Source organism: Lactuca sativa, chromosome 2 (assembly GCF_002870075.4).
Source record: "Lactuca sativa cultivar Salinas chromosome 2, Lsat_Salinas_v11, whole genome shotgun sequence".
Classification (NCBI taxonomy): domain Eukaryota; kingdom Viridiplantae; phylum Streptophyta; class Magnoliopsida; order Asterales; family Asteraceae; genus Lactuca; species Lactuca sativa.
Genome location: NC_056624.2, coordinates 137,170,069 through 137,184,540, shown reverse-complemented (window position 1 = coordinate 137,184,540; position 14,472 = coordinate 137,170,069). Strand labels below are relative to the sequence as shown.

The following is a 14,472-nucleotide window of genomic DNA, read 5'->3' as shown; positions in this document are numbered from 1 at the left end:
TTAAACATCAATTAAGCCAAGGAAATAGGAGTTTACGGTCGTAAACCCCCATAGAATTGGTCCATGGGCCGTAAACTCCCAAAAGGTGGCCAAATGATGCCCTAACACCCCCATTTGACTTGGATAAATGCATAGAACTTTATTTCCTACCATTTAAAACCTTAAAACACAAAAAGAATATGCATATAGGAGCTTACGGCCGTAAACTCCTTGTTTAGGGCCGTAAACTCCTCAAATGGTCCATTTAAAGCTTTAAACCCCTTCATATGCATTATATTTGGACCTAGCCTAATTCTATGAGTGAGATAAGACCATTTAGCATCCTAGAACACCCTCACCATGAGTTTACGGCTGTAAACTCATGGGGGTATTGTCTTAGGGTCGTGAAGTCTATAAAGAGTTTACTCTTGAAGAGTAAACTCCCTATCCAAGCCATACACACCCTTAGATGTTACCCGGGACACCCCTAGCACTTAATCAAAGTGTTTTATGCACTTTAGGATGCATATACGTGTTTAATTAGTATTATATGTACTAATTGTATGTAAACATATGGTATCATATGTTAATAGGTCACTAAGTGTGTTCAAGTCTTTACTTGACACCGAACACCCAACCGGCACCTCCATCGGATCCACTTACAACAGGTGAGTTCATACCCCTGAATGAACCTTTTAAATGTTTTTTACATGTTTTAATGGGGGGGGGGGGGAATACAAGTTAAACATGCCAGTCATCATATCAATCACATGTGATTGATAACCTGCATGCACAAGGATTTATTACACTGTCAACTGTTTTGCCAAGTATGATACTGTAAATGGTTTTTCCAAAACGACTTTACTTGTTCAAATCTTTACATATATTGTTTTACCAAAATGTGCTTATGAAAGGTTTCCAAAGGAATTCTAAAGGTTTTCAAACTTATTTTACAAAAGAATATCAATTCGTGATTTTCTTAAGTATACAGGTTTTCCAAAGTTTTCATCAAGGTTTTCTTCCATGTTTTTATACTCCTACTTTGTTAGATACTATTGCTTCGTTATACTTCTACTTAGTTAATACTCCTACTTAGTTAAATGCTACTACTTTGTTAACACTTTTACTTCGTGATACGATTTTACTTCGTGATACGCTTATACTTGTTAAACGCTTCTAATTCGAGAAATACTACTACTTCGTAAACGCTTCTACTTTGTTAATACTACTACTTTGTAAACGCTTCTACTTTGTTAATAGTATTACTTCGTTAACGCTCCTACTTTATTACCGCTTCTACTTCACAAACCGCTCCTACTTTATTAATGCTACTACTTCATAAACGCTTATACTTTATTAACACTTTTACTTCGAGAAACGCTTCTACTTCATGAAACACTTCTACTTTGTTAACGCTTCTACTTAGTTAAGTGCTTCCACATCGTTAAATGCCTGCCTATACTTGTATAGTATTATATAAATAATGTTTAAAGGACTTAGGAAAGCTAGTCCGCCCTATTTTATTTTCCTCGTTTGGATGTGGTCTGGTGGGATCGGATACCCATCCGAAGGTCGTTTGATCATTAATTATATAACATGTATACATGTATAGACATATGGGTTTACATCGATCGGTTCAGTTATGAGTCTCTACTGCTAGTCCAACACTTACATCAGAATTCACTGTTCGATATATATCTTCAGGACACGGCCTTCTCCGTTGTCTAGTTGGTAACCAGAGTCTCTTGTAGGGAGAGCGGACATTGTGTGTATAGATCTATACAAGATTGGCACCCCCGCACCCTGACTGCTAGCTACAGTCCAAATGCCTACCAAGCCAAGGGGTTACAAATGTCAGATTCACACCGACGCTTGTAGGGCGTCAAGTACTCTAGTGTCGATTAGTATGCTTACGAGTATCTCCATGTTACCTTATAATTCATGGCCTTAAGGTAACGACGTTTAACACTGTATGCTGGAAATACACACCTAAAATTACACTGTTTTTAGACCCTGCTAGCTCTATCTTTCATTTGATACTGTCTAGGGTCTGTATTCACTGTTTTGGACCTTACTAGATGTATCTTTCATTTGATACCGTCTGGGGTCTGTATCTCCTTTTGTTAGACTGAGTCAGGCATGTCATTCATTCGATACTCTCCTGGAGTCTATGATTCCTTTTGCCTTAGTCAACAGTCTTCACTGCTGAGGCATATGTTATTTTCCCTGATATTTTCTTACTTTCTTTAAAATCAAACACCATATTTTGATAATGATAGTGTTTAAGGGAAAATTATTTTTTACAAACATAACTCTGTCAAGTCTTGGTAGAAGACTGCTTTTAATTAAGAAAATATAGGATTTTCTAGAAAGGACTCTAATCCACTATAGACTCTAAAACTACTACTTTTGTAAAGTTATTTCGAACTTACACAAATGACACTAAAGACTTATGAACTCACCAGAATTTATAAAAATGTTGATACTCGCTTTCAAATAACTTGTATTCTCAGGTCAGCAATAGACAGGTACATCCAGGAGCTTTTGGTGAAGACAGTTTAGTACCAAGCTGCACCTATATTATTACTTGTATTACTGTAATGTTTCGATGAAATGTAAACTATGTAAAACTATTACTATTAATGCAATGGTTGTTGTACTTTGATTACTACACTGCATATGTTGTGATACTTGACATGACGTCATCCACCCCAGAACGTTTCCGCCGTTCCGGTTTTGGGGTGTGACAAGCACCATGCAATAACATGCAAAATCGGATAAGAATAAGATGATGGAATCAATCAATTATGAATTAAATGAAGGTATGTTGAATGAGAATTTCAAAAAACTAGAAGAAGAAAAAAAAAATAATATAGTAAGAAAAAACCTCCATTATTTTGCTTTGTAACGATGAAATCACCCATTCTTTATTTTATGCGAGGATTGATTCGTAGGAAGAACGGAGAATGTGATAAGGATGATGACATCGAAAGGAGGGAAAGACAGGGACGCTCGGCGTTTCGAAAGAAAAGAGAAGAAGATATATAGGGTTATAAGGAGAAAACTTAGGACAACTATCCATAATTAAGTGGATTAATATCTTAGTTAATTAATGAATATTAGTAATTATACTTAAGATTACTTTTATACCCCTAATTATGTTTTTGAGATGATGGGTCTACATTGATTTCTACATCCACAAAATAAATAGTTAGAATGTATGAACCTCTCTCTCTCTCTCTGTATATATATATATATATATATATATATATATATATATAGAGAGAGAGAGAGAGAGAGAGAGGTTCTTTTGAGAATATACCTCATTGAAGAACGAAGCGAGTGGTTGAACATCCGACAAGCAGCCTACAAGAATGTAGTAGAAGGATATTACATTCAGAGGGTGATGGAGAAAGCTTTCAAAATGGGGGACTATGTCTTAAGGAGAAATAAGGTGAGCCATGCTCAACCATAGGGGAAGCTAGGCCCCACATGGTAAGGACCATACAATGTAACTAAAGCACACTGAAATGGGCACTACACACTCGATACAATTGAAGGAAGGCTAATTCAAAGAACATGGAATGCCAAGAACCTCAAGAAGTTCCATTTTTAGTCCCCACTAGAAAGGAGTCATCGCGGGCCAGCACCCACCTAAAAGAAGCAATTGAAAATGTCTCCGTACAGAGGGGAAGAGTATAGAATTACCCACATTCAAGGGGGATAACAATGACCTTGCAATGTCATACCATCAAGACTGATCACCCGTGCTGATGGATAACACTTATTGGACTCCAGGCTTAGTGCACCTCTGAAATGTTTACTGTATTTCATTATTAGAACGAGCTCAATATACTCATTGCAACTTAAAATACTAAGTGTATTTCATTTTAATAGAGCCCAATGTACTCATTACGACTTCAAATAATTAGTGTATTTCATCTTAAAAGAGCCCAATGCACTAATTGCAATGCAAAATACTTAGCGTATTCAATTTCAAAAGGCTCATAATAGCCCGTGTGCGTTTAAATACTTAGTGTATATACTTCACAAGCTCAGAATATCCTTTGCACAACTAGAAACTTAAGCCAAGAACATTCTTGGCAATGTAAAACTAAGCATGTATTGTTCAAAGGTTTGATATAAAAACCACCACAAGACTTGGTGCAACAACAAAAGTAAACGAGGAAGACACAACGCATGCCTATGCTGTTTAGTGCACATTTAAAGCCAAAAAAGGCCCCCCAAAGGAAGAAAGTCACCCAATTAGCAAAAGGAAACACCTATCAAAGAAGCCAAAATAGCGAAAGCAAGCAGATTAGTGAAAACATTAAGAACACGCATAATGAAATACATGAAACCAAAAGCAGCATACAAATTACTAAAACATATAGGTCACTACATTTCATGTCCATGTAGGGCCCAAACAAGTCCATGTCACATATGGCTCAATTTATACAGAGAAAAAAATAGAGAAATAACAAAGGTTCATCAAATTTTTTACACCCCGAAGGGTAGCACAATGGTACAATGTACCTCACGGTTCACCAGCCTTCTCACCACCACCACCAACTTCCTCATCGCCACGAACAAACTCACCACCTCCACCGTCAAACTCTTCAACATTTTTCACAATATCACCACCAACACCATACCCATTGCCACCAAAACCACCTCCACCTGCAGGTTCACCCATGCAGTGACGAAGCTTCTATAGGGCCAGGAGGGGCTGTGCCCCCCCCCCCCCCCCCAGCACTGTTTTTTTCATAAGTAATCTATAACTATCAAAACTTATACATATTAGGCCTAAAACTAAAAAAATTTGACTTTGGCCCCCCTTGTTCGTCAATTTTTATACATATTCAATTCCCCCCCCCCCCAATCAACACTTCAAGCTCCGTCACTGCACCCATGGGCTCATCAACATTGTCAAACATGTAGATTTGCCTTATCCCAACCATGTGAAGTTGGCCAAAGCCGAGAAAAGCAGCATAGTCAAGTGTGGCAAAGCTAATAAGTGCATCATTGAACCCCACACTGTGGCTAGATCGGGAATCACTAGCTTTGGGATCATACGTTCTGGAGTCTATTTCCAACTTTAGCCCAACACGAGCATACTCTTCTTTAACAACGAAAGCAACATGGTGAATTTGGCTAACCCCACTGGTAAACTCTGGATGCTCAATTAACTTGTCCATGATATGCACAACCCCACCTACAGAAGCCAATCATGATCCCGACGCATGGCCTCCATATTAGTTGGGTTTCCTCAATCATCCCGTCCCAATCAACAACATCCCACTCAAGGCTCTTATTATGGATCTTCAACCCTTCGTTAGCTTGCACCAAAGAATCCACTTAGCTTCCAGGGACACCCAGACTTCTTCTACAATTGCTTTTTCTAAAGCCAGGATATCACACTTTTGGTTGAAACCGTGAACCTCCCTTTCAAACTCTGTAATTTGGAGTTTGTACTTTGATTCATGGGCAAAAAACCTAGCTTTGACACGCTCCAACTCATCGAGGCGTTGAATGCATCGGGAACAAGCCACCAGATAAAACATGGCTTAAGCTGCAACATAGGGCATGCTATGTGAAATGGCAATGTTAGCAATGACATCCATATAAATAACAACAACTAGAGGAAAGGCATGTCGAGCAAACTCCATAGTGTTGGCCTAAACGGATAGCCTAGAGTCCTTGTAGAGGTTCCACTTCGGCACAAAGGGGCCAGTGTTAGGGCGCACGGGACCCTGAGAAAACACACATGGAGGAGTTTGATAGCGTGAAACCCTCACAAAACCACCTAAATAAGAGCAACCAGGGGGAGGTTTTGAAACACTCTTCACTTGAACAACTGGATGCTTGAGCGCCCCTTGATCCCCCTCAGACTGGTGCATGTCATCATCGGGGATCACCACAACTGCCTCCGGGCCGGAGCAGAGCGAAGCCTGCAGACAGGCAAGGCCCCAACTCTACTGAACATGCCACCTGACATTAACGACGTAAATGTTAGAGGAGGACTCCCCCATGGCCATAACTACTTTCTGTTTGGCAATGGCTCGCCGGATGCTTGAAATTACTCCCTACTTGCTGCCTTTAACCACTTCTGTAAACAAAGGTGGCACAACCGCTGAGATTAGTTGAACATCCTAAAGGTGATCGCCACAAATTGCAGAAGAACCCTCCTGCAGCCACACCACCAGTACTGAAGTTACAACCAGGCGCTTGGTACGACACAGTGGTGGAAGAGGATTGTGGAGGTCACCCTCAAGATGCTCTAACTTTCCCCGATACTGTTTCTGAAGAACGGAGTCCATCAACACTGTGGACTCGACATCTGCCAATGTAATCAGAGTGTTAGACAACCGATAAGTTTGTAAAAAAAAAGGGGGGGGGGAGAAGATAGCAAGATCAGAAGCGCTTACCTTCAACAACAACATAGAAGATTGGCATCGTCCTCCGTGCATGCCAAACATGACTCATTCGAACACCAACAATGATGACTTTAGAGTACTCGTTGGGAACGACCTTGATCGTCTTTTGGAATTCAGCAGTGACCTGGTTGTGTGGAAACAACTTAGGAGTAACATATGCGATGTTGTCTCCTGGTAATGCCCATGACCAACTCGCTCCCGGTTAACCCATATCCATTTTCCTACCAGTTCTTGGGAGTCTTGCCATCGGGAACAAGGACGTGACCACCACGATGGGTGGAAAACGTTAACTTATTCCCGGTGGCACTGAACCGGAAGAAGAACTTAAGGACGAAGAAATCGGGAAGGATGTTGTTAGCCCAACAGATCTGTAACACCGTAAATTTCAAAACAATTTTTCATTTAAAAATAATCGTTTAATTCTAAAAAAACACTTTTCTTAAAATCTCATTCATAGTCGAATTACAAAACATAACTCCATTTTCACTTGCATAATAAACCAGGATCCTCAAAACATGACTCTTTCTCTGGTGTGTACAATCGAGCCGGTGCCGTCCTATGATCCTGAGAGAAACCTGAAACACATAACACAAAACACTGTAAGCACGAAGCTTAGTGAGTTCCCCAAAATACCACACATAACACATATTAGCCACTCGAGGCTATAACTCTGTGGGTCCGTGGACCCTACTCTGTGAACCTTCCGGTTCTAACTCTGTGAACCCTCCGGTTCTAACTTTGGGAACCTTCCGGTTCTAACTCTATAAACATGCACAACATAAATCACATAGAAATAATGCAGTACAACACATAACATACATAGCATACAAATACTCTGTCACATAACTCTGGTTACCTACTCAAGGTAAAGTATAGTGAGAAGACTCACCTGGCAAGCAGGAAGCAGATATCCTCATGCTTGCATCTCGAACTCGCCACCATCTATCACATAAGGTGAATGCTCTCATGAGCATAACTCTTGAGACTAGACTCAATCCTCTCTTGGCAGCCTCTTAAGGGTAAAAGACCATTTTACCCCCTTCTTGGCCCAAAGGCCATATTGCTGACCAAACCCTAAAACTCAACAAAAGTCTACGGTCAATCTTTGACCCAACTCGCCAAGTGCACTCCGGTGACTCGACGAGTACACTCATGTCCACTAACTCTTTGTCCCGCTTGGTACGTCGAGTCCCTCCCTATGCTCGACGAGTCATACCAGATAGGAATCGCGGGGCCACCCCGACTCAACTCACCGAGTCTCAAGAACAACTCGGCGAGTACCGCCTTGAACTCCAGTCCTCTAACCCCTCCTGACTCACTGAGTCATCTCCCAACTCGGCAAGTCTATTCACTGAGCAATTTACGTGAAACCCTGACCCTACTCCCCGAGTCTCAAGAACAACTCGGCGAGTTCATGCCATGCACAAACTCTACTGACCTCCTGAGGTAAGATCTATTTCCCCAAACCATAGATCTGGCCTCCCCAAGAATGAATGTCACATAAAGTTCGAAACTTGATGCTTGTATAACCACAACAAGGCATCAAAAGGAGATTTAGTCCCAAAAATGGCAACCTAAGGCCAATAACCCCAAACTAGTCCATAAAGCTCCAAGGGTCAAGGTCTCTGGACCTCTTTGAGTCCAGATCCAAGGCACAAACTCGAAGAGGGACCATTTGCTCCACATAAGCACTCTCCAAAGGGGTTAGAAAACACTAAATCTAATGATCAACACCAAAACTGAAGGAGGTTCGAACCATTACCTCAAAATGATGTCTCTAAACTCTGGAACTGCTTGAATCGCACCTCCTCTTTGCTCTTGTCACCTTCTTCTTGCTAAACCAAGGGTTCAAGGATCAAAAGTGACTTCTTCTCCCTCACAACAATTTGGCTCACTTAGGGTTCTCTCAAGGGACTGGTAGCCGCAATGGGAGGCTATAAGTGCCCTTAAATAGGCTCCAAACCCGGGGGGTTAGGGTTTCATTAAACAGCATGGACTCGCCGAGTCCGGACGTGAACCCGGATGAACATCCGCGACCCTACTCGGCGAGTCTTGGCTCCAACTCGCCGAGTTCCTCCTCGAACTCCAAAATAACTAACTAAAATAATATACCTGGGAAATCAGGATGTTACAAGATCATGTCAAAAGCCACCATCTTGTTAACACTGTTCGGAGTACACATCTGAATGTTGCAACCATTCTTCTGGAGCAACTTCTCCTGCAAGTCAGTTAAGGGAAAACGAAGCCCAACATTAAAGGTCTTCAAGTAAATGCCAACCTTCCTAGGAGGGGGTGAAAAGATCATCGAATTGACGGCCGGAAGCTTCACACCATCTGCGGGAGAAAAGCCATAGGTATCCTACAGAAGCTCAAACTCTGGAAGAGAAGGATCAGTACTAGGTTGGTTCACCGTGAAAGTAAGAAAAAGAAGCAGAAGAGGATAGTCAAAGAAGGAAGAATGAGTGACGAAAAAGCCGTGAATAGAATAGGGAAACAACCTCCACTTATAAGGAAACAAAGAAGGCGGGATATTCAAAATCCCTGAAAGATGATGTAACTGCCTGGCTTAATGGGCAGTCACATCGCCGAAAAAATTGAAGCGTCACTCGAACCCCTTGACGCGTGTATAGGAAGTTAAGTACAGAACATCATAGCTAGCCTAGCAAACACTATAACTACTAGAATAGGGGATTGATAACATGCCCCTCCCCCCCCCCCCCCCCCCAACACAGGCTAGAAGTTGCGCCTAGTCGCATTAAAGGCACCTCAAGGCAGGCCACTAAGCCAAGCTACTCCCAGCTTAGCTGCCCTGACGAAGTCTCACACCTGTGGACGTCCCACTAGAGCTGGACGTCTGCATGGAAGGTTCAGCCATCAGCGGGCGCTTTTCAGTCCGCGAAAAAACCAACGACTCCAAGCGACAATGAGTATGCTGAGAGCATTACCACCTAAAACAATCGTTAGCTCTGGCATAATGAAGAACACGATTAACCAATCAAGGCATCAGATTCTATCGGATCTGAAGAACTTGTCTCACATACAGACTCTCAGTTCAAACCTCGAATAGTAAGCCGTTCCCTCTCAGTTCAAACCATATACTCTCAGTTCGGTCGTTGAACGTTAGAACGTTTTCTCCGGGACGGTTTTCCCCTCTTGTAACCTCACACCTCACAGGTCTTCCCGGAGCAATCAGAGCCACTTCATAGCATTCCTAGCCACCGCTTCGGCTTACTGGAGGAGCAGGTCGCATCAATAATCAACAATGATAGTATTTTAGTATTTGGAAGCTAATTGAGGATTCTATAATTTTTTTTTTAATTCAAGGGATGAGTTCTTTAAATGTCTATTTTATCCCTATGGTCAAAAAAGAAAATAAACTTTTTTCTATCTAATTTGATAGTAACAATATACCAGTTTTTTGGCAAGTGAGACATGCCTTAAGTAAGAAACGCATGCTAACAAGTTGGCCATGTTCCATGCAAAAGACGTAAATTCAATGCTCATAATCATCATCTAAAAGCCTCTTTGATGTGGTTTGCCGATCTAATCTATTCTATGCGACTTTCGGTTGAGGATTTTATTTATATTTGTTCCTTTTAATAAGAATTGCTATATTTTGAATAATGCTGCTTTATAGGTCAAAATAATTAATAGATGAAGAAGGCATACCTATGTACGAGAGAGCATTTATGAAGGGGAATATCGTAGCAAATCGTTGTGTGTGTAGAGCATGCTAATACTAGAGAGTGATGATACGGGGAGCTTGTTGCCAACTCTATGATTTTTGATATGGCGAATAGGCGGATATACCTATATGTGAGTTATTATTTTTCCCTTCGTATTTTTGCAGTTGGATTGAGGAAGCAATTAATCATTATAATTGTAATATGATTGAATTTATTATAGGTGGAGATAGGGTGGGATGTAATTTTATTGAATGAATTGAGTAAAAAATGAAGTATAACGTCAACATGGGTAGCAACAGCAATACAGGCACTTCAAGGAAGTTAGTTTTGTATGTTGGTATGGTGTCAAAATTTAGGAAATGGCAATACAGGCATATGGGTAAACCATTCCTACCAATTAGATGTCAAATTTGGAGACAGCATTTCATCCCATAGATAAAATTGTTTTTTTTTTTTTTTTTTTTTTCCTTAAGGTTTCTGCTGTTGGAACTTGCTTGGGTTGTTTGCTTCTCGGGACATCATTTTTCCTACAGGTTTGTTTATTGAATAAAAAATTAATCTCCACTTCTGTTTTACTTTCTGGCCCAAAAATCACGAAAAAAAAGTCTAATTTACCTCTACAGACCACCTTCAACAGAATAAAGGGTTAAGCCCTATTTTGGCACTTGTTGGGTATTGGTATTCTACACTGATCAATGCTCAACTTTATGTGGCATGATAATTCAATTTCCAACTTTTATATCTATGAATTTAAATTATTAGATGAATTGTAGGCAGGTTTTTAAAGGATCCGATTCATTGAGCTTGAGAGGGATTCCATGGGTGATTACGTGTGAGGTATGGCTTCCATGGAGCTTAATACATTTAATATATATTTTTGGAAATTACTTAAAATCGTGTATTTTTAACAAAACACAAGATTATATTATAAATTAGGTATGAGATCCATGTATTACATGAGTTTATTTAAAAAAAAAATTAAATATAAAATTCTAAACGTTTGAGAAGTTTGAGTTTATAAGAAAAATAAGAAAAATATTGAATTATAAAAATTAAAGTGTTTTTTTTTCTCTAAGTTTAAACAATAATTTAGATAAATAAATAAAAGAAATTAATGAAGCTTTAATTTAATAATTTTGAAATTAAAGGGAAAGTTCATTAAAAAATTTAATATGCATTTATTATTGCATCTAAATACTATGTGGAATTAATAAAATAGAAAAACCATAAAATGACATATAGAATAAAAATTAATTCAAAATAACCACAAAATGATATTTGACAAATTGAATGAGACAAGTGACAAAAAAAGAAAACATTCATTATTAGAGTAGATAAAAAGTAGTATTAGGTGGAGATCCTTTGACAAATTAGAAAGATAGTGAAAGCCTACAAGTCATATTTTAAATAAGTATTCCAAATAAAACGTCAGACACAAAATAGTTGGTCTAAGAATTGTTATTATTTACACATTGGTTACTAACATGTTTTCAGTTTGTAAATTAAATACCAACTATGGAAGAATCCCTGCGTTGCGGGGTTGGATAACACCAAAGGAATTGATTTTGTATTGCATTTTATGATTTTTTTTATACATAAAATCTAAAGAAGTACCTTAATAACATAAAAAAGTGCGAAGTAACGGTGAGAACATTTCTGGTATTTTTAAGGTAAATGCTCAAAAATAGTAACATACTTTAACCCAATTCTCATTTTAGGCAATCTACTTACTGCATGTTAAAGATAGAATATACTTTTGTAATACACTTTGCTAAAAAAAATCCATTACGATAGTTCACCATTAAATTATAATACGTTGAAACGATCAGAATAGAAAAACATTACCAATTAAATTAAAACATGTTGTTGTTGTTTATCTAAATAGATGGAAAAGGCAACACAACATAATCACCAAGCAATTCCATTACATCCATGAAATCAAACCCCTAAAAGCAAAACCACTACATTTGAAGATGATGGATTCATTATCTGACTCATGTAAAATATGAATGCAAAGTGAAGTTACTGTCCTAAGAATTAGTAATTAGTAAGCACAAGCCACCTATTTTTTTGATTTATCTTTTCATACAAATAGACACACAGCCACTGTTGTCAAACCCATTTGTCCCTGTTGGCCCAAGTCCATTTTACGGATTCACACTTATTCCAGGCACTGTGCCACTCCCAGTTCTAGTTCCCATTCCAGTTCCGGTTTCGGTCCCTGGAGTTCCATTTTCGGTCCCAGTCCCTGGAGTTCCAGTTCCGGTTCCGATTACGGTCCCTAGAGTTCCAGTTTCGGTTCTGGTTCCGGGTTTTGGGTTCCAATTCTGGTTCCTGGGGTTGGGGCTCCGGTTCCAGTTGCTAGTGGTGTTGGAGTTGAAGTACTGCAATGTTTAAAACAAAAGGAAAATAGCGAATAGCTTTCAAGACCATACTCTTTAGTCATTATAGACAAACCATCTTTTTTCAAGAAAAAGAAAAAAAGACAAATAAGCATGCACTTTGAAGAATTGATCAACTTTGAACACAATCATATACAATGGTTTAAATTTTAACAATATATCTTAAGTCTTAACAGAAAGAAGCACTGAAGAATAGCTTAATTATCACTTAAAATACATAAAATTATAATCCAATTAATATGGGAGGATATCATACCTAGGGTCCCCTGAATAACAAACAGAATCTGCACCTGTAAATCATCAAGAAACACAACATAAATGAGAATACATAAATGTTGAGAGGGTAGGATAGTAAATTCAAAGGAGAGTCACCAGAAGGGGGTGTTTGGCTAACAGTAACCGTGCCTGATAAATCACAGCTCCCTAGAACTTGACCTTTCTTTTGATAATAACTATTAACATGGAAATCACAATGATCCTTGATTGTATTAGGGTTAGCAGAAGCCCCATTTCGAGTGATTTCAGCATAGTTGGCGCCATGTCCTCCTTCCATATTTGGTTCTTGGCTTCTGGTTTCAATGAACTCAATTGTGAAAATAGTCAATTTCAGGTCAAGGCAAAGTCAAACAAAGTCAACCAGTCAAGCCGGACGACTCAATTAGCCCTTGTGTATTAGGGTTTACATTGTGTAATTACTCAACAACCCGCCATTTTAATAAGAAAACATCATTTGGAAAATACGTGTGGTTGAATTTCCTAAACCCTAAATGCACTAAACATTGAACCAAAGCGATAAACCACTATTTTATACTCATTGGGAGTGTGTAAGAAACTAAAACATGGCATAATGGGGTTTACGGACCTTGCATTGCGAAGCCGGACACTCTAAAAGGTCACAAACAAAACCTCTCTTAATCGTTTTCACCATATCTCTTTTTACTAGAAATCTCTCCCAAAAGTTCCAGTAACTTTTCATAGTCTTTCGGGCCATCCCGACTCTTAACTGGGTCAAAAACGGCTTAAAACGGGTTAAAAACGCGAAAATCAGCCTCAAGGAGCCGAAACTCCTCTTGGAGGCCGAGACCGAGATCGAGACCTGGAAGCCGAAACCAAGAAAGAACCGAAACTGAGCCTTAGAAGCCTCTTGGACCGAAACTGGAAAGAGGCGAAGCCTCTCGGGCCGAAACTAGGAAAGGCGAAGTCTCTCGGACCGAACTGGGAAGAGGCGAAGCCTCTCGGGCCGAACCTACCTCTCGGTTCCCCTCCTCCGACCGAGCCTCGCTTATGGCCACCGAGACCGAGCCTCGCTCTCGGTTCCTTCTTCTGCACTTTCGGTCTGCTTCTCTTCTACTTTCGGTTCCAAGCATCAGAAGCCAAACCTTCGGCCAGACTTCGGATTTTTGACACTTTTCACCCATTTTCAATATTTTTAACATTTTAAGCCCGTTTTTCATGATTTTAACGCGGGATTTTCACTCAAACTCGTATTTTAACATAATAAACCCTAAATATTCATAATTTAATCATATTTTCATGAAAAGATTTATTTAAATAATAAAACTTAGTGGGTAAAGTACAAGGAGGTGGAGTGTTGACTTATCTTTAACTTATGACACAAGCAACCTCTCACACCCACTCCATGACCAGCCATACTCCTCCCACCATACCCAGGTCTTATCATTGTACTTTTTCATCATTAAACTAACTTTTTCCACACTACTAAGGCTGGACACTCATTCTCTCTCCTCATTTTCACTCACTTGCTTTCATTTCACCAAAAGATCAAACACATCTTTTCTCTCAAATTCTCTCATATAATTTCGAGATTTCCAAGCCATCTTTCAATCTTTTCATCTTCATTTGGTAAGTATAATCACCCTCATTATGGTCATTACATCTCCTTTTACACAAATCATTGATTCCTTACACAAACTCCATCATTATTGTGTTAGATTCTCAAATCTTCAA

The 14,472-nt window shown here is 39.4% G+C and overlaps 1 protein-coding gene across 1 annotated transcript; it reads right to left on the bottom strand.

The window, feature by feature from the left end:
• Positions 1-12,249: 12,249 nt before the first annotated feature.
• Positions 12,250-13,057, bottom strand: LOC111913001 (uncharacterized). The gene is made up of 4 exons (XM_023908720.1): positions 12,877-13,057; positions 12,784-12,794; positions 12,560-12,562; positions 12,250-12,486 (listed from the first exon to the last, which is right to left on the bottom strand). The coding sequence occupies exons 1-4, from the start codon at positions 13,055-13,057 to the stop codon at positions 12,250-12,252; spliced, it is 432 nt and encodes a 143-aa protein (XP_023764488.1).
• Between the last annotated feature and the right edge of the window lie 1,415 nt (positions 13,058-14,472).